At 41.5% G+C, this 27192-nt stretch overlaps 1 protein-coding gene across 2 annotated transcripts; it reads left to right on the top strand.

Annotated features, from left to right (window-relative positions):
- Positions 1 to 26768, top strand: RBM17 (RNA binding motif protein 17). 2 transcript variants are annotated; one of them, XM_026478713.4, is made up of 12 exons: positions 1 to 167; positions 6850 to 6987; positions 10667 to 10783; positions 13069 to 13235; positions 15093 to 15190; positions 18099 to 18155; positions 19371 to 19512; positions 21784 to 21935; positions 23051 to 23124; positions 23954 to 24052; positions 25166 to 25238; positions 25369 to 26768. In XM_026478713.4, exons 2-12 carry the CDS (start codon positions 6865 to 6867, stop codon positions 25470 to 25472), a joined length of 1206 nt encoding a protein of 401 aa, XP_026334498.1. In that variant the 5' UTR covers positions 1 to 167; positions 6850 to 6864; the 3' UTR covers positions 25473 to 26768. The 2 variants fall into 2 exon arrangements, with proteins under 2 accessions (XP_026334498.1, XP_057160660.1); XM_057304677.1 differs by lacking the exon at positions 18099 to 18155 and having other exon boundaries at positions 13 to 167.
- The last annotated feature ends 424 nt before the right edge of the window (positions 26769 to 27192 follow it).

Raw genomic sequence — 27192 nt, 5'->3', positions numbered from 1 at the left:
CTGACCCCGCGCCGCCGCGCGCCCTGCGGACTCCGCGTAGGGGTTGGCGCCGGTTCGGGTCTTGCGGTCGCGGGCTTACGCCGAGTGCGTCCAGCCCGCCGTCTCCGCGGCGCTTCGGCCCCGGTGCGCCGCCGCGGCTCATGGGGAGAGTCGGCCGGGCTGGCCGGGTAAGTGACGCCGGAGGCGGCGTCCTGACGGGCGGCCTGGCGGGGAGCCGGGGCGGGAGCGCCTCCCTGGGCGGCGCTGGACGCGAGGCCGCGGCTTTAGGCCGCGCACGCCAGGGGGGCGAGAGGTCCCGGGCCGGCCCCCGGGAGCCGCCGACGCCCTCGGTCTCCAGGCTGCGGGCCCCCGGCCCCGGCTGCGACCGACCCGCCGTGTTTCCCCTCGCGCCCGCCGCCTTCCTCCTTTATTTGTCTCGGGTCACCGGGCCCTTGAGCTCTTCCTGTCTTCTTCCTATTCTTCCCTTTCCCATCTGTGTGTTTCCTCTCTCGGATCCGAGCACGTTGTGGTGGTGTTTTTTTTGTTTTCTTTTTCTTTTCCCCTCTCCGTCGGTCCTGTTTTGAAAAAGTTGTTCGGTCCCTAGACCCTGGTAGCCAGGCTTGTGTCACCTGTGGCCCAGCACACTTGGTCCCTCTCCAGCGCCCCGGGAGCGGAGAGGAGGGAAGCCGCTTCCTTCTCGGGCCGCGGGACGGGGAATTCCGGATGTCGACGTCTCTCAAAGGCGTAGGTTTACCTAGACAGGTGATGGAAGACAGAACTGCGGCGTTCCTCGGTCCCTGTCCTTGTGGAGCGGTGTTGTAGCCTTGAGGCTCCATCCCCAAACGTGTTCCCGGAGCATTTCCCCTTCCCCGGACCTTGTGTCCTGAGCAGCAGATGCAAGATAATTAAGATTGGGTTCCTATTCACAGGGAGTTTGGTTTCTAGGGAAACAGGCATTAAAAACCCATGCCTGAGTTGATCCAGAGGCTTCCCAGAGGGGGTGATGCTTATAACTGAGTCTGGGAGGTGTTTTGTTAGGTGTGCAAGAGGGGGGAAAGTCTCCCTGCCGAGGAAAGAAGTGTAAAGGTAGCAGAGGAGAAGCACCATAGTGCGTCCTGGAAACTGCAGGTAGGGTAGTTTTGAGGAGGGGGTAGTCGGGTGGGCTCCAGATAGTTCTTTGAGAAGGCGGTAGAGGAGAGATGCAGAAGGTCCTTATTGCTAGAGCCAAGCCTAGGGATGGAAAATAGCGTGTCCTCGAGAAGTGCAGAGTTCTGCATATACTCCGGTGAGCACTGTGTCTCCTGGCAACAGGTGGAGTTTGTAAAGGATGCACCTCAGTTTCCACACATTGAGGGGATAAAGGTCACCGCCATTTTTACTGTAATAGAGATATTCGAGGAATAGGGGCTAATGCATTAGTAGCTTAAGCAGATGGTGTGTTTTAGAATTTTATTAAGAGACGTGCTGCCTCCTGTACAGCTTAGAAGGAGTAGGTTGTGAGACAAGAATATAACAAGGTGTGATAAACGTGTAATCAGTGGAAAGCTGTTGTGTTGGTGGTTTTGTGATAACTAAAGATAGCCTTTATGGAAAATAAGAATTTGGGGGGAATTGGTGTGTTCCCAACTGTGAATGTATAGAGTGGATTTCTTTTTTTACCTGGTTCGTTTTAAATTACCTTCAGGGAACAGATGACCAGGGCTAGTGATCCCCCAAGTCTGTCATAACAGTGAATAGTGAAGGACGTTTTGTTACACACCCATACTTCAGGTGACTCTCCTGGACTTCGTTGAGTACACCCTAGCCTAAGAAGGGACGTGACCAGGGTGTCAGAGGTGAAGATACAGGGGGAAAAATGTTTTCGTTCTTTAGAAGGTTGTAAATTTTACACGGGGCAGATGCCTTTTATTGCTCAATAGCTGTATTTTTTGTGAACATCAACGTGCACCGCCCCTCGTAGTTCCCGTCCTTTTCCTTACGGTCTGTATATACTTCCCATGTTCCTTAGGCTTCCTTTTTGCTTTATGATACATGAGTATCTACTTAGCGATTTTAAAAAAAAACAGGTCTCTTATCATGCTGTTGCTTTAGGTGTTCAGAACTCAGACTTTAGTTGTATGGTGGTGGTCATTTTTCTCCCATTATGGTGTACAACTTAAAATTCAGCACACTTATGTCAAATACCACTTACAGTAAGTTATGTCCTTAAAAAGCAGATCTGAGGATCTTACTGTTTCATAATGTGATTTAAGTAGGTGCACTTGATAACATTTAGAAAATATTAATGAAGTGCTTACAGTGTTCAAAGCATTGTGTTCAGCTGGAGATACAAAGATGAAGACAAAAACAGCCCTTACTCCTTAAGAGGCTTGTAATAGAGGAAGAGACAGGCGTGTCAACCAGGAGGCAGCGTAACCTGTCGAAGTTGCAGCTCCGAGTGTGTTCAGGGGAAACAAGTTGAGGACGGAGAGTTTTATATGGGGGTGGCAGTCACCGAAGGCTTCAGAGATGCGCTTGAGAGATGAGATAGGTGGGCTGCTTCTGAGAAGACTTGTTCCATGTTCTTTTTCTATTACTTGCACGTTTAAAAAAATACTTTGCCAGCTTAGGTAGAATTTTAAGAAGTCATCATTCTTCTGGCAGAACCATGTTACTGTGTTTCTTCTTAAGAAAAAAAAAATGGCGTCTACGTGAAAGATGCGTTGATCAAAGCATGGTGTTACCATGAAAAAATAGCAGGTATTTTAAAGTTCTAAAAGTCACGTGTCTGCGTTTGCATTTGACCTGGCTTAAAGTGTATCCAAATGTTAGAAAGCGCTAGTTTTTATTACCTGGCACTAGACTTCATGAAATAAATGTGTTCTGTCATTTAAGTAACATCTCAGCAGTAATTAGGTTACGTTCATGTGCTGGCAGTCTTGTCAATGCTGTCACATTTCAGTGACTGCAGTGGGGAGAATGAATGAATCAACTCTGGTATATTAGAAGCGCTTCAAACAGCTAAAATTAAAATGTGCACACCTTTTAAGGAAATCACATTATATAAAAGGAGGATAGTAAGGAATTAATGGGACTGGGATTCAGGGTGCTGCCCACCCCTGGGCTGGGAAATCACTTAAATGGGATTGGGGGGGGCATCGGGGTTGAATGTGGTTTTTTGGTCCAGATTCTGACTCTTGTGGTAAATTCACTGGTGCTGTAGTGTTACAGTAATTAAAAGCAGGCCATACGTGTGTGGATGGATAATGAGTGTGTCATTCCTGTGATTAATCCAGTTCTGTGAATTTGAAGTTCCGTTCAAGCGAGAAAAGCGAAGAAAGCTCTTCCTCAGTTACTGTGACGTGCAGATCTGATCTATAAGCTCTGTGTTACAGAAAACCAGCAGATGCTGGTAAGATGACATCAGTTTCTAATATTTGAAGTGTGTTTTTGAAGGTTTTGAGAACAGAAACAGGGAGGTTTAAATGAACATAAGGTTTTGCTGCATAGTGGTTTTCGAAGCTTGGAGAGGGAGGCAAATCAAATGGAATTGTCAACAGACCGTCTTCGTTTTGGAAGTGGACTCACTGTAGGTATGGCCCCGTGGGACCTCATTAATTCCGCCATGAAATCTTTGCTGAATACTGGATTCTTGGATGGAAGAACTCTGGTGAAGGAAGAGATCCTCTATACTGTTTGACTTCCTTTTAACCCCCGAATTTGGGGAAGTATTTCCATGAAAGTTAACTCTTCTTTGTAGGGAGATGTACTAGTGTTAATTAGACAGCAGCCTGTTCCCTCACGCCCTCTCCCCCGGTGCTGCTTCTCCCTTCCTTTTACCTATTCTTTTCTGTTTGTGTGTGGTAACTGTACGGAACACACAATTTGGGATTGAACCATTTTAAGTGTATGGGACCATGGCAGTAAGTACATACGCATCCTACAGCCATTAGCACCGTCTTTCTCCAGGCCCTTTTGCCTGGAACCTCAGCCATTGTGTCGTTTCACTGCTGATTCATGTGGCTACACCGACTTTACTTAATTATTAATACCTCAGCAAACGTTAATTTATTAAATTCCCACCCTGTGCCAGAAATTGGAGATGCACAAATGGATAAGCTAATCTTTTCCCTATAGTTCAGTGGTCATTGGGTTAGCCTGTTTCCGTTGGCACGAACGTATTTGTAAATACCCTTTCAATGAGGTTCTTAAGTTTCTCATGAAGAGCTACTGGGAGAAGCGGAGTTTGGGTTGCAAACAGATTTTGATAGTTTATCTTTGCTTATAATTTCCTAGAAAGCTTCATTGTTTATCTTTGTTTCCCAGAATGTGTTAATCTTCCCTTGCTTTTATGAGAATAAAGAGAAAACAAATGAACCCATAGTTTAACTACAGTATGGTTTAGTGAGTAGTTGAACGAAGAGAGCCCACACGGTTAAACTAGGTTAGATGAAAGGTGCATGGTCGTTTTTGAAGTAGTTTGAGAATCACAGCAGTAAGCTGGACATTCAGTGTTGTTTTTCTTTGCTGTTGCTCTGAGTTCTTCAGATGAAATTTAATTTCAGGACCTGTATTTAGATAAGAAGGATGAGTTCTGAATACCATGTGGGCTCTGAGGAAGGTGCTCGAAAGCCTCTGCAGCTTTTTGGTGCATTGCCCTTCCTTCTGGGCACTCATCATTGGCCAGAAATTTCTGAAAAGATGGCTTGGGAGGGGGGTGTGCAAATAGAGCATTAACTGTGCAGTTGGCCCACCTTCCTATTCAGCTCTGGATCAGACGTGATCGTAGTCTGGGGGGAGTGCAGTGAACTCAACAAACTGGATCTAGGTTTTCGTGGACTTTTCCCGTAGTGTGGATTAAAATGGGTTCTGAAGTGGACGCCAGGGGGCTTTCCTTACTGTTTCTTTGTTGCCTCAGTGACTCTAGCTTAACGTGACAATGGGTTGCCAAGTTCCTGAATAAAACGTTCACTTTGTCTGGAGCTGCAGGCAGTGGGCATTTATTTCCCTGTTGGATATGCTGTCTAGGAATCTCTTTGTTCCTGCTATCAGCTGAGCGGGTGAGTTGTCGCAGAAGCCTCACTGAGGAGAACATGCAAGCGTCCCTCGAGTTTTAGGTGATTCATTAGAGCAGTCAGCCACCCATACCTGGGCTCTCCTTTATCCTCCCTGTTTCAGTACTACCTTGGGGGCCTTTCATGTAGAAGTCAAACCTGAGAGCTTTTAAGTAATCTGAAGGTTGGAATATTAAGGAATAGAAGAAACGGAAGAGCAGCAACAGTTGCGTGGGGCCCTGACTTCCCTGCTCAGAGCTGCTCTGCTTAGAACCAGACCACCTCTTCTTGGGGGGTAATGTTGGTACCCGCCCCTGTTGTCCGCACCCCACACAGAGCGGAACCAAGGTCAGCCAGGATGTTGCGGTGGCAGGGTCTTAGAATACCAGTGCTAGAAGGGCAGAGAAGTAAGCATATACCAGAGAGAAGTTTTTGCCCTGAGTCAGACACAACCGGTCGGGGGATTAAATATTTTCCTTCTTGTCTATATTACCTTCTCTTCCTGAGAGACAGACACAGGCGAAACAGAATTTGTTTCACAGTTTCTATGGCAAAGTGCTGTCTGGACCTAGGAACTGACAGATTTTTTGGAATGTGTCCATAAATCAGAAACTACCTATGCTAAGTATTTTGCAGTTTCAGGATTTCAGTCAATTTTTTTTCCTCTTTCCGTCTGTGAGAAAGAGATTGATTTTTTATTTTTATATTTTTTTATTTTATTCTGTTGTGGTTTCACCCCGAATGTTGAGTTTTTTAAAAAGGTGACAGTAGGGATTTAGTGACAAGAGTTGTGGTGTTCCCATGACTAGGTTTGAAATGGGTCTTCCCACCATGACCTTGGGCAGATTTAGCTCCCAAAGTCCCAGTTCTGTAGCAGGCTCAGCTTCAGTGGTAGCCTCTAGTAGGTCCTCCAGCAGATACTGCATTTACTATCAGCCTGGCTTGATAAGGCTTCCTAAGGGTGAACTCTGCTGTTTTTGTTGTTGTCTTGCATTCCTCGGTTCTATAAGGATGTTATGTATTAATCATTTATATGTAGATTATTGCTTATCTTTGTAGTCAATGTTATTAGAGATTACAGATTTCAACTTGATGGAATATGAAGGAAGTCAGGGTATTTATGATTTACCTCCCTACTCTCCTCAATAACCAATCATAATTTATGAAAATACAGCATCCATGATACCATTTCTGTTTGTTTTTTTTTATTTCTAGGCATATGTTTAGATTTCTTCTTTATAAAAGGTAGCTAATAGTGCTAAATCAACCTGGTAATGGGTTGTTGTAAGGTTTCTACTTTTGTTGTTGAGACAGAAAAGAATTTTTAAAACTTGGATACATACAGGGGTACTTGGGTGGCTCAGTTGTCAAGTGTCTCTGCCTTCAGCTCAGGTCATGATCCCAGGGTCCTGGGACTGAGCCCCACATCAGGCTCCCTGCTTGGCGGGGAACCTGATTGTCCCTCTCCCACTCCCCCTGCTTGTGTCCCCCGCTGTCAAATAAATAAATAAAATCTTTTAAAAAAAGAAAATTGGGTATGTATAATAATAGTATATAATTATTAATCATTATATGCAATAGCACAGAATGATTTCACTCATGAATTACTTGGCCACATGATCTTCGAGGTAGAAAAATTAATTGTTCAAGTTTATTTGTAAACTCATACGCAGATCCAGTGTCCTGTGTTAGAAGGGGCAGTGATTGGCTGGATGAGGTGCTCTCTTCCAGTACCTTTGACCTCTACAATTCCATGATACTGAGTTATTTTAACGTGAAAAGATGTGAAATCCTTCTTGTATGTTGGGTTCTTTAACCCATCCCCCTTGCCTTTCAGCATTAAACTGGAAAGATGTCTCTGTACGATGACCTGGGAGTAGAGACCAGTGATTCAAAAACAGAAGGCTGGTCCAAAAACTTCAAACTTCTGCAGTCTCAGCTTCAGGTCAAGAAGGCAGCTCTCACACAAGCCAAGGTAAGATACGCCCGCGGTGAGGAAGCGCAAATCTACGAAGCAGGATCCGCCTGAGGAGCACAGGTGCTCTGGGTTCAGCTTGCTCTTCTGCCTGTTCATCACATATGTGGGGTGCAGCAGTTCTGTGCAGAGAGGCTCTGGCTGCGGGCAGTAAGGAGTTTAAGTGATCGTGCTTCTCCGGGTCCTGGGAATAGAACTGGTTCAGGGAATCGGAATGGAGAAGAAGCAGGACTGTCCGTTTCCAGCAGTGACACTGGTTTTCAGGCTTCAGTGTGTCTGAGGTTGGCTGAAGATTTGGTTGAAATGTTGCTTCATTAGCTATATTCCTGGCTGGGGCCTGGGAGTCTGCTGTGTTCGTTGTAGGTGGTTTGGAAGCAGCATGTGGAGGAGTGAGGCTGTGCAGGAATTAATAATTTGTATGCCTCAGTGAGGGGTCAGGTTGCTTCTGAACGTGTCAGGCATATGTAGTCCGGGAGTGATTGGTTTTGTTCCTGTTGTATACACGTTGGGCACTGGCACCAGCTTTGAAATTGAACAACACAACGACATTAAGAACATACTATCAAATACTTGTAGGAATGAGAACGGTATCTGGTCTGCTTGTTGTTTTAGGGCCCTTATGTTTTAGAGCATATAACCCAGTGGAGACTGTATCCTCCTAAATGGGGTGAATATTGTCCTAATGGGGTGAAAACTGTGCTCTTTTCATGTGTGGAGCACAGATACACAGTATACATAGTGTAAATGTAAGTGTAACCTGGTAATGGGAGCACAGATACACAGTATACATAGTCTATCTGGGGTGAAGTTTTTTGGGCGGTGGGGGGATGTATGAAAAAGTTTCTTGAGGGGGGAAGCAGTAATGAAACAAGTTAACAAAACCTGCCTTAGAGAAACCTGCCTTAGAGATGTATTGAAATATTTACTGATAAAATGTTTGAATTTAGGGAATTGGCTTTAAAATAATCCATTATGGGGCAGGGGAGGTGAGGAGGCACCCGGAACACAATTGCCCGTAGGTTGGTAGCTGGTGACACTGGGCCTTAGAGATTTAAGGATTCGTGAATCTGTTCTCTTTACATTTCGTGTTTAGAATTTTACATCATAAACATTTTTTTTCAAGTTGGAATTATTTTTCTTTTCCTTTACTAGTAGGTGCTTCTGTTGAAGTGCTTACACGTGAGTGCTCAGTGCTGTGAAAGGTTTTTAGGGTTAGGATACCCACAGGTAAATCAACAGTGTCTGAAAATTTTAGTTTGTTTTGTCGATTCTGTTCATCAGGGTTTTTGTCTTTTTCAAATTCATCATGACGAGATTTAAATTTTTTTTATGTCAGTGTTTTTAAAGAGACAAAATTTTGTTTTAAAACAAGCTTTCACCCCACTTGAAGGGAAGATTAGCAAAACAAGTCTTGTTTTTCCTTTTAATTTTTTAAAATTGGTTTATTTTTTAAATCTTTTGAATTTCATGTAACTTTTGCTTTGCACACGAGATTTAGGAATACGGTTTTGTATTCCAGTGCCAGTACCATTTTATGTATTATTCTTCAAGGCCTAACATTCCCTTTTGTAAAATGGCTCTGGCTGTGAGGAGCAATCTCATCCTTAATAACATAAATTCAGTTAAACTTTAAGTGGGTGTAATTAGTGGACAGTCGCAGGTCAATGGGAGATAACAAAATAGAAAAGCAGAAGTCAAAATATGCTAGATATATACAGATGAAAAACTGGGCTAATTCTTCAGTTACTGGTGTAAATATTGTCAGCTTCGTGATTATTTGCAGCCAAATTTTAAAAATCCTAACTAATTTGTTTCTTCCTGTTCAGTGTAACTTCAGGATCACTTTCTCTATCCAGTCAGTGCATATTTATATCCTGTAGGTTAAAAACTAGCTTATATAAAATATGATTGAGAAAATACTTTCAAAAATATATTAAAAAGTTAAATAAAATTTGTTCATGTACTGATTTTTCTGTACTATTATTTTACTCACATGAGAAAGAGTGAGATTTTTTTTTATGAAGTCTGGACTCTTGGACATCCTCTTTAGTACCTGCTACAGTCTGCTTAATTTACACTTATCAGGTTTTCATTTCTCCAGTACAGTAATTTCAGCTCCTAGGACATCTCATGAGATTTCAAATAGGTTTTTAAAAGATAGGTCAGAATAAAAAGTGGCTGTGAAATCATTTCTGCTACTTTCTAATATCTTTTTGAGGTTACTGTGTGAAGTTAGTATTTTGGTTTTTTTTTTGAAGGGAAGTGAAGGTACGTTGCATTGATTCTCTTAGGTTTAATTGACTAGGTCGGCCTAACCAAATCTGTAAAGGTGTTTGGTAGAGAAAACTTTACCTACAACTGAAAGATGGAGCTGTGGTCTCATTTGTGGAATAATAGAAAAATACATGATTCTGATAACCTCCTCCATTGTCCTCTCAACTGGTGTTCACTTAGTGGATTGGATATTTAATGATTGGATTAAATTTGTTTCCTTAACATTATAAGCACTGTTAAACTCAAGAGGATGGTGGTTTATTTTGAGCCTTTTGTAGTAATAACAATGAAAACGTATAACATTTTAAATTGCAAAGGGGGAATTAAACCTTTGTGACCACAAGACCAGATGGTCCTCACTAGGCGCATGTGATGTTCGCACTGCTGCCAGACAGCCTGACCCCGCACGTGCGCGGTGATGCCAAATGGAGCACAGCACCGCACCCGTGAAGTACTCGGCTTCCAGGAGTTACAGGGCGTGGGGGAGTAAGTGAAACTGGACCACCAGGAGGTTACCAGACAGGTCTAGAACGTGCAGCATTTGACAGGCGTCGGGGAAAAGAGAAGGAGACAGATGGCTGTGCTGGTGATGATGACAACAGCAGGGAAAGGAGTCTCTTCTAAATTGAGAGATTTCACAATCTGATGCATTGTGGAACTTTGGTATGATTCTGGTTCAGAATAAAATCAGCCATTTAGGCGTCATTTTAGGGGACAGTTTAGAAAATCTGAGTATGAATTGGGTAGGAAATGATACAGGGGATTATTGATGTTATTAGGTATGGTAATAGTACTGTGCTTATGTAAGAGAACGTCTGTAACGTGAGGGGATTAAGGGAAGGTGTCTTGAGTCTCCAGCTTCCTCTCAGATGGTTCAGTGTAAGATATAGTGTACGGTAAAGAAAATGTGGTAACATGGAAACAGTGGTTCCTGGTACATGAATGAGTATTGTAAAGTTTTTTCTGTAGGTTCATAATAAAACAGGTAGGAGTTTAGATTCTACTGGGAGGGAAAAACTCCTAATCCACAAGTATCTTTCACTCAGCATGTAAAAACATACCTGTTCCTGGTGAAAGACTCCCACTAGTCCAAGTGTGTTGTGTTGTTACAGGTTTGCCCTCCTGTGCTCAGAGGGAAAAATCAGTGTTAGAGCTTTTTTCGTGTATTATTTTATATGCATATTTAAATAAAAGAGACCAAGCTTACTGTAAACATTTTATAAAATTAGAGGAAATTTGTGTTGTTAAAAAAAGGCTACAAAAACTGGTATATGGTTATGGTAATAATTGAATTAAAAGGCTGTTGTTTTAAGATTGTTTTTCTCAGATTTGAAAGATTGTTATAAACAGTATGAGTTTTAATTTGAAGCTTCAGTGTACTTCTTTTGTTTTTCCATGATTTTAGAGCCAGAGAACGAAACAGAGTACAGTACTTGCCCCAGTAATCGACCTAAAGCGAGGTGGCTCTTCAGACGACCGGCAGATCGTGGACACCCCCCCACACGTCGCAGCTGGCCTGAAGGTAAGTCACAGCCCCGCCTGACAGGCTCTCCTGTTTCCTGTGCGTGTCCTCTGAGCCTGGTCCCCTCGGTGGGTCTTTGTAGGCTAGCCAGTGTCCTTTTCAACTTAATTGTAAAAATTAGTATTGAAAATAAAATAGTGCATTATAGAAAAATCAAAAACTGGAGATATGCAGAAAGGAAGACAGTAGGACATCAGTCCTATCCTCTGGAAGTCAGAAACTTTATATTTTGGAATATCTTACCATTCTCTGCCTCCTCTACTGTTCTGTGACTTGCTTTTCTCACTTTATATATGGTGACCGTTTGTGTTAAAAAGTGTAGGACTGTACGATCATTGTACTTCCTCACATGAGTGTACTATAATTTATTTAGTTCACTTAAAGCTGGATATATAGGTTGTTTCTGACTTCCGCTGTCATAAGGAATGTTAGTGCTTACTGTCTTATTGTGGGTGAAAACAGAGAAAAGGTTTAAATTCTACCAGCCTAACCTTTATTATCTCAGCGATTTTATATAATCTTAAAAACAAAGAAACAGACATGGTCATCTCTGTAAATAGGTTAGTGAGGATGAGGATACGGATAACTGAGAATCATAGTTCAAACGATACAAAATGAGGGATAAATGAATTCAGTGTAAACTGTGGTTAAAATCACACCCACCCTTCAGGTAACATTCATCCTTCTACAGATGGCAGTCAAGTAATATGAGTTTAAACAACACCGTGCACACAAATTGCTTGATGAGGAATGACCAAAAGGTTAGTAAATAGGATATGCTATTATTGCTGTTTCTTAGCAAGGTCCTCTTCCCACCCGCCACCCCCACACCTATCAGAAAGAACCCAAATCAATCTGAGACGCAGTCCCAGAGGCATGCCCCTGCCCTTCTTTATTTAGTTTTAGTCAAAACTGTTCTGAGTTGGAATCTCCTCCCCTAATTTGCTTTTATTCTGAGATTTCTTGGCCAGAAGAACTGGTGTTGGTCCTGCAGGCTGATGGTCTGTCGAGGAGGAAAGGCATCCCCCCGTGGAGATGTTTCTGGGGGTTCTCCGTCATTTAACATTCTTTCCCACAGATTATCTACCTAATTCTCCCTGACTGCATCTAATCACAAACTGGTTCACTGTCTTCTGTTGCTGTGTCTTGACCCTACAGTTCCCCACAACATATGAGTGTTGTAGTTTTACCTACCCTCCCGGCTTTGGGGTATTAACATTGTAATTTTTAAAAATTGAACAGATTGCTTTACTCTTTGTAGCATTTAGAGATGATGGCTCATTGTTCCACTCAGCAGGGTTTATACAGTAAAAGTTGTTTACTTCCAGATTTTGAAATGACAAAGGATTAACCTTGATATTGACAATTGGTTCTGTCAGAAACTCTGTGGTGATAGTATTATATAAATTAAGTAGCTGATTATTAGTTTCTCTCCTGTCTTAATAATAACTGAGAGGAAGTCTTGGTTCATGTGCCTTTGTGTTGTCTTTTATATGAATACAAATTCATAACTACCCTTTGGGAACCTTTCCTTAAATAGATTTGTATAAACTTTCCAGCGTTCAGGCCTGGGAGCTGACTATAGCTGTTTTTCTAATTCTTATATTCATTGGCAATCATGTTTCTTGATTTTTAGTTCTAAGAAAGCATTGAAATGTTTGTTTTACAATGGCAAAACATCAGACGGAACGGTGTAATGTAGGAGTTGTCGGATTTAGATCCTGTATCAGACTCAGTTCCTGGAATGCAGCCTACCTGGAAAGGGATGTGTGTTCCAGAGCGTTTCAGAGAGCCTAAGAGAATGCTTTCTGCCTTTTATTGTGAAGTCTTAATATATCATGTTTCCATGTAAGCAGAATCTAAAATTAGTCTATTAAATGACTGACCACAAGAATGATTGTTACTCATGGATTGTTTGTTTTTAAGTTTTCATAGAGACATATTAAAACAGAAGTATTCATTGTTTATTATAAGTAGTCAAATTTATTGCTTGAAATTTTAGCTGGTGGCAGCTCGTTTAGGACTTCCAGGAAGATGCCCCAGGGTATTTATGGAATCAATACTAAGCTGAGAGGTGAAACTCTTGGTTCAGCTGCTACATAGCTAGGTGTGTGGCCGTGTCAGGTCACTAACCCTCCTTAGGGGCTCCTTGTCTGTAAAACAAAGGCGACAGATAGGTAGTCTGTAAAGCCCCTTCTAACGCTCATATTCTTTGACCTTAATTCTGTGAATAAAATTCTAAAACATGAGGATGATACATAGTTTGGCATTTTTACCTTCCTCAGGATCCTGTTCCCAGTGGATTTTCTGCAGGAGAAGTTTTGATTCCTTTAGCTGATGAATATGATCCCATGTTTCCTAATGATTATGAGAAAGTAGTGAAGCGCCAAAGAGAAGAACGACAGAGGCAGCGGGAGCTGGAAAGACAAAAAGAAATAGAAGAGAGAGAAAAGTAAGGCTCTGGATTCGAGCATATTTTACATTTGAAATATTCATTGTGATATTAATGAACGAACCTTAGTGCTCTCTGTAAGGCTGAAGTTAGTTTTGGGTGAAGTTAGTTTTCATGGTTGATCTAAGCAGTCATCAGAAGGAATCAATTTGTTTTTAAGAATTTGTACAGGCATACCTCATTTTATTGTGCTTTGCAGATGCAGTATTTTTTACAAATTAAAAGTTTGTGGTGGGGCGCCTGGGTGGCTCATTTGGTTGAACATCTGACTCTTGGTTTCAGCTCAGGTCATGATTTCAGGGTCGTGAGATGGAGCCCTCCTTCGGGCTCCACACTCAACGCGGAGTCTGCTTGAGATTCTCTCTCGTGCTCTCCCCCCTCCTCAAATAAATACATAAATCTTTAAAAACAAAGTTTGTGGCAGCTCTCTATGGAGCAAGTCTACCAGCACTATTTTTTCTTTCTCTCTTTTTTTTTTTAAAGATTATTTGAGAGAGAGAGAGCGTGCACGTGAGTGGGAGAAGGGGCAGAGGGAGGAGGAGAGAATCCTCACGCAGAGTCCATGCTGAGTGCATAGCCTGACACAGGGCCCCGTCTCACAACCCTGAGATCACAACCTGAGCTGAAGGCGTGAGTCGGATGCCCTACCGACTGAGACACGCAGGTGCCCCTCAGTGCCATTTTTCTAACAGCATTTGGTCTCCTCATGTCTCTGTATCACTTGGTAATCCTCCCAATATTTCAAACCCTTTCATTATTATTTGTTTTGGTGATCTATGGTCAGTGATTATGACTTGCTGAAAGCTCAGAGGATGGTTAGCATTTTTTAGATTTATTTTGAATTAAGGTATATACATTGTTTTTTAAGGCAGAGTGCTGTTACATACTTAATATTCTACAATGTAGTATAAACATACCTTTCCTATGGGAAACCAACAACTCCATTTGGTTCCCTTTATTGCAATATTGCTTTACTGCAGTGTTCTGGAACCAAAGCAGCAATATCGCCAAAGTGTGCCTGTGGTAGTTCTAGCAGGAAAACAAATGCTAGAGCAGATTTCATGTCTGGATGCAGAGAACTTGAAGTATACATTTTGGGTGAATTGTTAGAAAAGTAACTTGAAAATATGAAGTTAAATAATAGGTTTTTTCCTATTCTACTAAAGTCATAACTATTGAAAATGCTTAAAATGTTATGGGCACCTGGCTGGTTCAGTCGGTAGAGCGTGCGACTCTTGATCTCAGGGTCATGAGTTCAAGCCCCATGTTGGGCAATAGAGCTTACTTTAAAAAATTAAATAAAATATTTAAAATGTTTTAACTGATTTTGAGCCAAATGGAATTTTGAAAAGCTTATATACATCTTTTATTTATATTTTTTAAAGGTATGGGTAAAAAGGATTTATTTGTATTTCTTATTTTGAAAAGATTGAACGTTAATTATTTAATAGTTATATAAAATATTTATATACTTTTTCTCATTTTTGAATCATTTCATGAAGTGAAAGCACGTTCTAGAGAATCAAAATTATTGAAGTATTACCTGTGTTGATATGCTTTAAAATCAAAAGAGGTAAACATCAAGGAAACTTTTTTCGTGCTACTTATATTCATGTGCCTGTTAAATTTGTTCAATTTTTTTTTGGATTTTTCTCACTTCACTTACTTTTGCTACTTTAGTCTTCAACCAGTTATTTGCCCATGTGCCCCCTCCACCCCCCAAAATTAATAGTTTAGTGGAAAGAGAGGATTTGAATGAATGTTTTCTAGCCAAGAGCAAGTCAAGGTGACATCCTTGGGTTCATGTCTTCAAATTGGTTCATCTGCACTGAATATTTGGTTCCTTTGTTATCACAGGAGGCGTAAGGACAGACATGAATCTAGTGGGTTTTCAAGGCGACCAGATCCAGATTCTGATGAAGATGAAGATTACGAGCGAGAGAGGCGGAAAAGAAGTAAGGCGTGGAACGTATCTGTCAAGTCACGTTTCAAACATGACGACATTCTACTGTTTACTTTTCACGTTCAACTTGATAAATAGTTCAGTCAACAGTGATTTGGGTAGTTTTCTCTCTGGAATCCCAGCAGTCCATGTTTGCATGACAGTTTTAACCTATATCGTGTTTTCACGTGTCTTCTCCTTTGAGCTTCTCGATCACTTTCTCACATGTGTTGCTTGGAGACTTCGGGGATACCTTCTTAAGTACGTACCACAGTTTCCTTACCCACAGCACAATCACATTGACCTCCTCTCTGTAGCCGGCTGCGAATTTGTTCGGCACTGAACAGAGAGTCAAGGCACTCGTTTCCACAGTGTTTGCCACTAATATGCATGAGTTTGAGGAAATCCCTTAGCTTCCCTGGACGTTGGTTTCTTTCAGGGTCTATGGAGAGCAGGGAGACAAGGATTTGAGCCAGGTACTTCATGAGGCTCCTTCCTTCTCTAAAATTTCACAAACTCAGTTGTACTTGGGTTGAATTCTTTGTGATCTCTAGGTAGCTAAGTGTTCATTCTTGAGAGAATGGGATACGTCTTACACTTTAATTGCTGGGATTTCCTTGGTTTAGCTGACCAGTTTGGTTGACAGGCTGAGATTTATTTAAGTGAGAAATTTAAATCTACTTAAGTCTGCTAGATACCAGGTACTGTTCCAATAAGCACTTTCTACTTTATCTACTTTACATTATTTTCTACTGTATATCACACAACTTGAAGTAGGAGCTGTGATTATCCCCATTTTAAGGTGAGAAATCTAAGGCACAGAGGGAATAAATGCTTAAATAATATAGGTCCACTGTTCAGCTTATCCAAGATCTTCATGTGACCGAAGACCTGTGTGGTCATCTTTAACATGAGACCTAAGAATAATGTTACCATAAAGCTGCAGTATATTTCCACATACATGAGCTCGGTTGTATGACCAGCAGTTTGGCAAGCCCGGTGTTCCCCAGCGTACAGCCAGAGCTGCTTTAGGGTTCCATTTAAAATTTAAAATACCAATTGAGTTGGAAAGGAACAAGTCCGTAATAATTTAGAATTCTTAATCTTTCAGTGCAGATATGAATTAAATGTATTTATAGGATGCTCACTGTATACAACAACAAAAAACCAAGGTCACAGATACAGAGAGAACCGATTGGCAGTTGCTAGAGATGGGGGTGGGAGGAGGGCAAAATGGGTAAAGGGGATGGAAAGGTACAAACTTCCAGTTATAAAATAAATAAATCATGAGGATGTGACGTACAGCATAGTTGCAGTTAATAAAACTATACTGCGTATTTCGGAGTTGTTAAGAGAGTGGATCTTAAAACTCCTCATTAAAAGAAAAAAACATTTGTAACTGTGTATGATAGATGTTAACTAGACTTGTGGTGGTGATCACAGTATACACAGATAGCAGATCATTATGTCGTACACCTGAAATGAATAAGTCATATGTCAGTTACACCTCAATTAAAAGAAATACTACGTGCTGAGCGCTGTCAGGTGCTATGTCATCTTTCTAACGGAGAGGAGAGTTAACATTGAGCGCGCTCTGTCAGGCTTTATGTTAGACATTCCATATCCATTATCTCACTAATTAACAAATGTTAATTAACTTGTTTTAGAATCCAGTGTGTAGGTTGAATATTTGTCTTACCTTTCCAGCTTATAGATCGGCTGCCCTTTGGATAAGGAGCTGTGCTTTTTCTATATTAAGGACATTGTTTTTTTAATGTTAACAAGAGCCATACAGCCTAGTATTAGGAAAATAATGGCATTATATTCATTTTGCACGCTGCTCTTAACAGATCAATGTTCACATTTTAACCAGATTAGTAGCAGATTTCCAGTAATCACCTGAATTTTTTATACTGGACTCAGAGCTGATTTTTTCAGAATCAGTCAGTAATCACCTTAGGTCTTAATGACAAGGTAAAACAATGATAGTAGGTATTTCAGAAGAAACATGAATTTTATTCAGGTTCCTGTTTCTCCGTAAGAATGTTGTCCGGTCTGGCCGTGCTCATCGTGAAGCACGTACACTAGCTTTAGAGGAGTTGCTTTTGTGAAACCGTACATATGCTGGTGCAGCAGGGTTTGTAGTCGGTTTTTTTAAGTTTACATTGTATCGTTTTGATTGTTTCTTTGGTGATTAAGTTGTAATACATATGTTAGGGCTTGTATCTAATGAAAAATTTCTTATGTCCTCCATGCGTGTTCTCCCTCCGGTGGCTGGGTAGCAGGTGGAGTCTGTTTTGGTTGGTTGTGTCGTCTTGCCCAGGAAACAGGAGCAGGAATGGCGACAGCACAGGAGCCCGAAGTACCCACATTGCCGAATAGGTGTTTAGCTCCAGTGGTTGCTGCCCTGGAAAGGAGTGTGCCGGATCGTGGGGGGAGCTTTGGCGCCACGGGCAGCTGGGTTTTATTTTGTCTCTGCCTGTTAATTCCTCTCATCCTCTTCTAATCTGAAAAATGGAAGCAGTAAGACCTCCTGCCGAGGTTAAACCTAAATGAAATAACACGTATGAAAACGCCTCACAGGCACCAGACCCTCAGGGGAGTTAAGTTATTGTTCTCTGAGTAACTGCTAGTTCTCTGGGCTGTGTCCTTTCACCTTGCGATTCACTCATTAACTGCCTTCTGGGGCTCTTGAATGACTGCTGTGAAAAAGATAATTTTGTCCGCCTGTGTTTTGCCCATTTTCTATGTTTTTAATCCTAGGCTCAGAGATGAATTCCTAAATGTTAGCAGGAGGGATGAGGTGGCTGGTAGTTTCCTCCCCCGTCCCTCGGAGAAGGGGTGCGGTCAGCACAGGGGTCAGCACAGGTCTCGAGGCGCGGGGGCGTCCCCTCCTCTAATGTTGGATTCCTGTCTTGCAGGTATGGGCGGAGCTGCCATTGCGCCACCCACTTCTCTTGTAGAGAAAGACAAAGAGTGTACGTATCTGTTTCTTGTCGGTTGTTATTCTGATCCACATCTTGGGCCCAGTCAGGGGAAGTCTTAGCTGGAATCAGCCCGCTCTTCTGAGTGTAAATGGTAATGGCCCGAAAACCCATCCTCTGGCTCCACCACTAAGGCCAAGGGGGAGACCGCCCTTCCGCCCCTGTGCTTTAGAAGTTTTCACGCCAGGCCGAGGCTTGGATTTTATACAGTGAGATTTCTTTTCTTTTCTTTTCTCTTTCCTTTCCTTTCCTTTCCTTTTCAGTAATTTGTTTTATTTTCTCTAACATTTCACAGTTGGAGTAGGTTAAAACAAATGTATAGCTCAGTGTATGGTTTTCATACTCTGTGGTTCAGAGGCTGTTAAATTCATGACCTTCCACAAGGGGGCAGTGCCTTCCTTGATGAGATTTTTCTGCAATTAGTTTCTATTTCCTTAAATGTGTTGTGTATATTTACTTAGATTGCCAAAACATGCTCACTGTTTCTTCTCCCAGTGGTCAATTCTAGAATATTTGGGTTGGAATTGGACTTAGATACAGCTCTAGATAATTTTTGTATCCTCTGGGTTGGATCACGCCTAAACTATCCCAAGAAAATATGATCATCCTAGTGCTTTTTAATACCTGTTGCCCAATTTATGTTATTTTTTTAAGGGGATAATTCAAAAGATATTGTTAAATACCTTTTATGTGAAAATAGCTGGCAAACGTAAGCCCCAATTGACTAGTCTCTGGGAGTGGGGCCTAAGCATTTAGATCTTTTTAAAGTTTCCCTATTCACTGGTCTGGTATATGGTCCCTAATCTCAAAGGCCTTTATTGTTTGCTAGGCTAACGAGGTAGTAAGATTAGAGTCTTAACACAGGTGTACAAAATGCTGTGGGCATCAAGAGAGAGTTCAGTTGGGTCTACCTGGAATATAGAGAACATCTTAAAGTTTTAGACACAGATTGTCATTTAAGAGCACTTTAAAGGGAGAATGACATTTCAGTAAGATGTGAAAAAAAAGACATTTGAGGAGATAAAAACAGGAGGAGCAAAGCGGGAATCAGGAAAATAGTGTTCTGCCTCTGATTTTTAAAAATGACATGTAGTGGCTGTAAGATTGATTTGTTTTTTTCTTACTCCTTGTAGGTGACTGATCTGTGTATATCTAGTTCAGAATTCTTTTGTAGTATTTTGGTAAACCTGTTTTATTTTTATCCAATAGTACCCCGAGATTTCCCTTATGAAGAGGATTCAAGACCTCGCTCCCAGTCTTCCAAAGCTGCTATCCCTCCCCCAGTATACGAGGAACAAGACAGACCCAGATCTCCGACTGGCCCTGGCAACTCCTTCCTTGCCAACATGGGGTAATGCTTCCGAATGCTCTCATCTCAGCAAGAGTAGGAAGGATGAGACTCGGTGTGAAGTGTTGCCAGCCTTGTCCATAGATGCAGCTTTCGTGGGGAAGTGAGGGCTCTCGGGTTTCTGGGAGACACTTGGTGTGTTCAGTCACATGGCGTCCTTCTTAAGAACCAGTGCTTGAGTCACGTGGAGGACGTTCCAGCCTGACGCTGTCAGGTTTTGTACCAACAGAAAGCTTTCTGATGTAAGGTTTGAATGATTTGGATACTGAACATTACATTCTATGGGTAGGAACCGTTTCTTATAATTACTTACATTGAGTTTCATAACATTTGCAAACAAAATAGCACTTATGAATTAGAGCTGACATATGCTACATCCAAAGGGTGAAGGACATTTTTTTCTTAATAAGATGAACCATTTGCTTTAAGGTCATAGTTCTGCACTTTGGGTTTAAAACACTTAGTTGTTCTAACTATAATTAGAAATTTGTTTGCCGGCATATAAAATTCAGTTTTAAGGTTGACTTTCAGGTGGGGCTTTTGGATTTGTGTGGGGTTTTTTTGACCCTCACTGGATTTGGCCTGCATTTTGGTTTAAAGAATGTTTTACGGTGTTGTCTCTGTGTGTCTCATGCTACGAGGAGCTGTCCAGTGAGGCAGCATTCCACTAAGGCCTGTAGTCTGCCTATGGACAGAGCTGCGGTGACTGCAGCAGTGACACTGCGGTGCTGTCCCTTGTGTGCACGTGCTTTGGTTCTGAGAGCCCTTGGAGAGAGGACAAGGCCGTGCGAGCACGTGGCTGGGCTTTTGTTGGTGTCCATCTCCTTGACCTGTGCTGCTTTCTGTGGTGTAATTGGTGGCTATTAAATTACTTGAGGATGAATACAATTTAAAATGCAGTTCCTTATAAGAACTAGGATGATCAGTAGGGGAAGAAAGGGATAAAGAAAGGGGGGTAATCAGAAGGGGGAATGAAACATGAGAGACTATGGACTATGAGAAACAAACTGAGGGCCTCAGAGGGGAGGGGGGTGGGGGAATGGGATAGGCCGGTGATGGGTAGTAAGGAGGGCACGTATTGCATGGTCCACTGGGTGTTATACGCAAATAATGAATCATCGAGCCTTACACCGGAAACCGGGGATGTACTGTATGGTGACTAACATAATATAATAAAAAATCATTAAAAAAAAAAAAAACACTTCGATTTAAAAAATAAATAAATAAAATAAAATGCAGTTCCTCGGGCACAGTAGTCTCCTCTCGGGTGCTCGGAAACCACACAAGCAGCGTAGATGGAGAACATTTCCACTCTTGCCCTAGAATGTGTGCTGGAGGGTGGACAGACATGAAGGCTGGTTTTTGTTCTATTGAATTCCCTCTTGAACAGGGATTAAATGTTCACCATATACCCCAGGAAGGTCGAGGGTGGCGTAGCTCAGCTGTCCTCAGGCCTCTCTGCTCTAGATTGGCTTGTTCAGATGGAATTTGTAAGGAAATTACATATGGGAAACAGCGTATGTGTGCTGTTACTTGAAGCAGGGTTTTGTGATTCAAGCCCTAAATAGTAGTGGTTGCTGGGGGGCCCCCTGGAGACCTGTGAGGCACCTCCAAGTGCAGTTTGAATGCTAAGAACTAAAGAAGGAGCTGTGGGCTAGGAATCAAGAGCTGTAGGTTCCAGTTTCACTTTATCATTAGCACCTTTGAAAGAATTTCTGAAGTGGGTGTCTTGCTTTGCTCCTAGTCAACGTTAAGCTGATCAGCTAATCTGGGCCTCAGTGTATCTTCCCATCTGTTAAATGGATGATCTCTAAGAGTTCTTTGATTTGTCATCGGAAACTCTACTATACTATTTAGAAAAATGTGATCCTCTTCATAATGTGAAATGTATGCTTGTTTTTTTGACAGGCACACTTGTCAATAAGCCGTGGTCATAAACTGTATAGCAGTGCTGACTCTGGAGCACACAAGACATCTAGTGTTTTCTAACAGGGGTACTGGGAGAATTTTGTAGGAAACGGGTATTTCCCTTACCTCAGAGATAATCTTGGGATGTCCAGGATTTCAGCGTTAGCTTTTTCCATTCTTTTCATCCTGAACTTCCCCACAACTTCTAGCAAGTGGCCTTTTGGTAATTATATGTGAGCACATCGAAGCCCATGCGGGATTTACACTTTCTGTTTTTAAGAAGGCGATTGCTGTGATATGAAATTGGTCTGTGCTCTAGCTGGTGACTTCAAGTCCAAGAGATCATCCTCTTTTCCTTCCTTCCAGTGGCACAGTAGCACATAAAATCATGCAGAAGTACGGCTTCCGGGAAGGCCAGGGTCTTGGGAAGCACGAGCAGGGGCTGAGCACAGCACTGTCAGTGGAGAAGACAAGCAAGCGAGGAGGCAAGATCATTGTGGGTGATGCCACAGAAAAAGGTGGGTCTCCTCCACAAGCGGGCCTTCCAGGGTGGGAGCAGGGCGAGGTGCGGTCCAGCGTGGGAGCACCGGCCCTCTCTAGAGTAGAACAAGAATTTGGGCTGAGGATGCATTCCAGTCTGTGTTATGGACACACAGACTCCAGAGGCTCATCTATTTGTTTAGAACAGATCTAGAGATAGGAAGGTTCGTGGGAGAAAATACGAGAGACTGGCAGAAAATAAATAGCACTCAAAGAAGTGGTTTCATGCCTACTTCTACTAGGCAAAGACCTTGTTAAATTGGTAAAGTCATAGTGACGTTTTTAGAGCGTGAAAGACAGAGCCACATACAGTATGTCCGTGATTGTATCGGTGTATTTCCATCCTGTAAGAGTTCTTTACTTTTTTCTTTTTCCTGCCCTTTCATTTTAAGTATGATTTCTCATTTTCTTACAGATTGATCGCTCTGTGAGATCTAATGTTACACGGTCTGTTGATAGATGATGCCTACTTGGTGTTTTATTTTCATTTGATTATTCTGTGCTGAAGGCGTATTGGAATGAGACAAACATAGCTTCACATTTTAAGCAAAATTGAGTTTATTTTGAATATCTTAGTTTAGCTCCCTTTCCTAAAGAAAGACGAAAACTTTGCTGGCAGCCCTGTCAACACATAGCCTGAGGAAGCAGCTGGTCGGCCTGACAGGCTGGACCCGCAGATCAGCAGTCGCCCTGATTTGTGGGGGTATAGGAAGTTAGTCAGCCAGTGGCTGCCTAATTCACTGCTTATTACGTTGGGCTAGTGACCTCTGGCCACACTGCCTGTGCCCATACTCTGACCTGTAAGGTTTGTGGTCTGTGGTCTGTCAGCTGTGTGAACTGAGGAGGTGAATGAAGCAAAAATTGCAGGTAATTGGAGAAGCTGAAAACTTATAGAAATTATGGTAAAAACCTACACCAAAGCAGAGCAGATATTTTCATCACAGATAAGGCTACATTTTTGCTCAGAGACTGGTTGCATAAATGGTTATAGATGACTCTAAGGACATAAATAGTGGGAAGTACTCTTGAAATTAGTCACTGTAACTCGGACTCAGTGTTCTAACATGCCTGCGTCTTAAATGTTTTGCTACAGATGCATCCAAGAAGTCAGATTCAAATCCATTAACTGAAATACTTAAGTGTCCTACCAAAGTGGTCCTCCTAAGGGTAAGCAGCAGAATTGAAGAAACCGGTTTTTCTGCCTTGATTTTTGCGTGTCACTCCACCCTGAGCTATCTTTGCGTGCTTTCAACCCTACTGGTACGGTAGCTTTTAAAGAAAACTGAAAATAATTTTTTTGGCAAATGATTTTCTGGATAGACTCTATCTAAGATTGATGTTTTAGATTGTTTTTCACTAATTTTTTTTTTTTGCTAAATACAGTATTTAAGACCACAGTGAGTAATTGCTTTAAAATATTTGAAATCGTTACAAGTTCAGCTGGGTTTATGTATCTTGGTGCTTACATAGATATTCTTGTGTCTCTGTGAAGCTTAATGTATGTGTGTGTGTCTTTATGTTTAGTGTTTCTCAGAAGAGTTACTTATTTCACCTGTTATTTTACAACATAAATGCATTCATGCATCTTCGCTCATTATTCACACCTGAAACACTTATTTTTGCCTCGAGCACTAGGTAAGCCATGTTTGACATGGCCATTTGTCCATGTAGGACATTCTTTTTCAACTTACACTCAAAGTAGAACATAATAAGCTCAAAAAATTCTTTATCAATTAGATGAGTAAACGGAATAAGAGTATACATCTGTACTCTGTTATGTGCCGTGAGCTCATGATTTGCTTTAATTCAACATGTTAAAAACCATAAGTACGTATTTTTATTTTGTTAAGAAATACCAACTTTGGGTACTACAAGGATGAACATTTACATTGTTTCGTTTGGGATTGAGAACAGTTGCCATCATGAAAGAAAGTTATTTATTCATCTTGTTTATATATTTGTAAATTATACTTGAACTTCTTCATTTTTTTCATAGAACATGGTTGGCGCAGGAGAGGTAGATGAAGACTTGGAAGCAGAAACCAAGGAAGAGTGTGAAAAATATGGCAAAGTTGGAAAATGTGTGATATTTGAAGTAAGAGGGTTTTCTTTTGATGTGTGTAACCCAAGTTGTAACTGACAGATTACCAAACATTTTCTGCAAATAGAGACAAGGTGTGCTGTGAGTGTGTTGTTACCACGGAAAATGACAGGTGTTACTTAGTTACACTTCTCTTACTGGTTATAACAGTTTTAAACATAAAGACAAGAAGGACTTCAAATTTCATTTGGTGAAGAAATAAAATGTTTCGTTTTATGATTGAGGTTTAGTTTGGTGATTCAAGACTGTCATGTGCTCAGTAGTTCAGTTAGTTGGACATGCCTTTGGTATCTTTCATTTGGCAAGTGTATATTTAGTGCCTCCCACATATATTTGGGAGACAGGAAACGTGGTCTGTGCTCCCAGTGATATGTTCAAAGAAACAACAAAACAAGCACATGTAAAAATAGGGAATATGCAGTTGCTAGACTCTAGTATTTGCTATAAATACAACAGTTGAGAAAAGGATTCGATCACAAAAAATAGAGCAAGCTTTGTGAACAGTATCAGATGTGGGCTGAGCTTGAAACACACGGGTAGGAATTGGGTAGGAGGAAAAGGTATCCTGATGGGGTCACAGCTTCTGGGAGACTAAGGAGGGCTACCAATGAACGGGGGTTGGGTGGGGGCGTGCTTACCTCGGTGGAACGGGGCCATGTTATGCAGGGCTTGCAGAGACCGACAGAGGAATTTAAGCGAATATGAGAGGCAGTTAGAACACAGATCTCTTCATCTTAAATTTCTGATCCCAGTGCTACTTCTGTTCTATTTCATGTTGTTTGTTGACCGCATAATGATTTGTTTAGGTGTCGGCTCGCATAGGACCTCTTCAGGGCCAGAGACTGCCCAGCTTAGTTAGCTCTGTGTTGTCTGCACCTAACATGGTGTCTCTCATAAACCCACATTCAAAAAACAAAACAAAAACCCCCCAGACGTTAACAAGTTTTGATGACGAACAAATCATACTTATTTCCTTGGTATTTGACTCGTCTGTATATGATGATAGTTGCAGTACTTCCTCTGACAAAGATCGATTAAGGAAGAAAACATATTCAATCGTATCTCAGTTGATAACTTCACCGATTACACTTTTCATTTCTTTCCCAGATTCCTGGTGCCCCTGATGATGAAGCAGTACGAATATTTTTAGAATTTGAGAGGGTCGAATCAGCAATTAAAGGTAAGCGGTAGAGCTAAATGTAAAGAATTTAAAAATGGAATTTGTGATCTTGATCTTTATAATTAACATGCTCTTGTAATGTCTTACAGGACACCTGTATTAACGGACACTCTTTCTGTTTGTCTTTTAGCTGTTGTTGATCTGAATGGGAGGTATTTTGGTGGACGGGTGGTAAAAGCATGTTTCTACAATTTGGATAAGTTCAGGGTCTTGGATTTGGCGGAACAAGTCTGATTTTAAGAGCTAGAGCACGCGTCATCTCCGATGGTCCTTAAGTGAGCTGCAGGCTGAGCAGAGAAGGAAAAGGCGTCAGCCGGCCTGTGTGGCTGCTGCGTACAGAGACTCTTGGAAGGACTTCTAAGATATATGTTGATTGATCCCTTTTTTATTTTGTGGTTTTTTAAATATAGTATAAAAATCCTTTAAAAAAAACAATCTGTGTGCCTCTCTGGTTGTTTCTCTTTTTTTATTACCACTTCTGAGGTGATAACATTTTTTGCTAGGATTTCATGATAATTCTCAAGTGCTTCAGTGATATAGCATTTCTTGCACTAAAAAATCTAGAAAGTTTTGGGATATGGGGTTGTATTGTTATCCTTTGCTTTTCTTTCTTTTTGATTAATTTTAATAAAACCTGCAAGTTACTAAACTGTAGCTTCATAAATTCTATAATAAAGCATCATCTTGGCAGTCTGCCAAAGGTGAAAATGTTTGCTTTCTCTAACAGAGAAGTTCTTATTGACTCCAATCATAGAAAACTCTTTGTGACGTGAGCTAAGGTTGAAGAATTGCGAACCTACCATGACTGTTTGGATAAATCATCTTTGGTGAAGTTAGACTGTGGGGTGTGTGGTGGGTGTAGGGGTAGATGGGTGTAAAAACCATGGATCTAGCACTTGTTTTCAGAGACTCACCTGTCGTCTCAGTGCAGGTCGGAAATGACATGTTGATTCTAGAATTCACAGGTACATTGTAAATGTATGTCCAGTTATATTTTGGAAATGGTGGCTCCTTGGGGGTCACGTTTCTACTGGCAAAATTCGCAGTAGTGTTAGTTCTCATATGTAATTTTTAAATTTATAAAATGTTTCCACATAAGCTACTTAACCTGTATTGCCAGTTGATAGAATTCTGGAATTGTGAAAAATTGTACCATTGAAATGTGGTATGTGTGGCTTAAAAATGTAGCAGGACCACACACACACAGAAAACAACAACCAGATGATACTACTCGGTACTGAGGTTCATTGCCAGCACGGGAAGTGTTTCCAGAATATACTGTGCCTGTGTTCTGTTCCTTGCTTGCCCACGTACTGCGTGTCTTTCCCGGAGTGGCCGCTGGAGAGCACGCGTCTATGTTGTCTCTGGGTGATTACCACATGGAAGTGTGTTGTGACCCTGTGGGGAAAGAAAGCACTCAACAGTTCTTTGCATCCATGGTTTGGAGACATAAGGAATATTCTGACCCTTTTTAAAAAAGGATTTTCTCATGTTTTTATTTAACATAAATAAAAGAATAACATTTTCTCATTTGTGGTATTATTTTACTGAGTAAAACTGAATTAAGACCCGGTTTTTGTGATGAAGGTGCACATATTCTGTAAAATAAGTTTGGGCTAAAGAATATAAGGTAAAAGAATTACATAATTGAGTATTTTGCAGGAATAAAAATCAACAGCAGCCTTGAGACTTGAGCAGGTCTTCCTGTGGACCTGACCACCTGGACCAAATACTGATGTGGACGCCGCCTTGCAGCTTACAAGTACCTAAACGTGCTTCTGCTAAGTACAAACCTTCCTCCACTTATGATGGAGTTACATGCCGGTAAACCCACTGTAAGTTGAAAATCCATTTAATACACCTGACCTGCCGAACAGCCTGGCATATGGGCCCACCTTGAACGTGCCCACAACATTCCCATCAGCCTCCAGGTGGGCAGAGTCCTCTCGCACGA

Source organism: Ursus arctos, unplaced genomic scaffold (genome assembly GCF_023065955.2).
Source record: "Ursus arctos isolate Adak ecotype North America unplaced genomic scaffold, UrsArc2.0 scaffold_30, whole genome shotgun sequence".
In the NCBI taxonomy this organism is placed as follows: domain Eukaryota; kingdom Metazoa; phylum Chordata; class Mammalia; order Carnivora; family Ursidae; genus Ursus; species Ursus arctos.
This window is presented reverse-complemented; position numbering and strand designations above follow the sequence as displayed.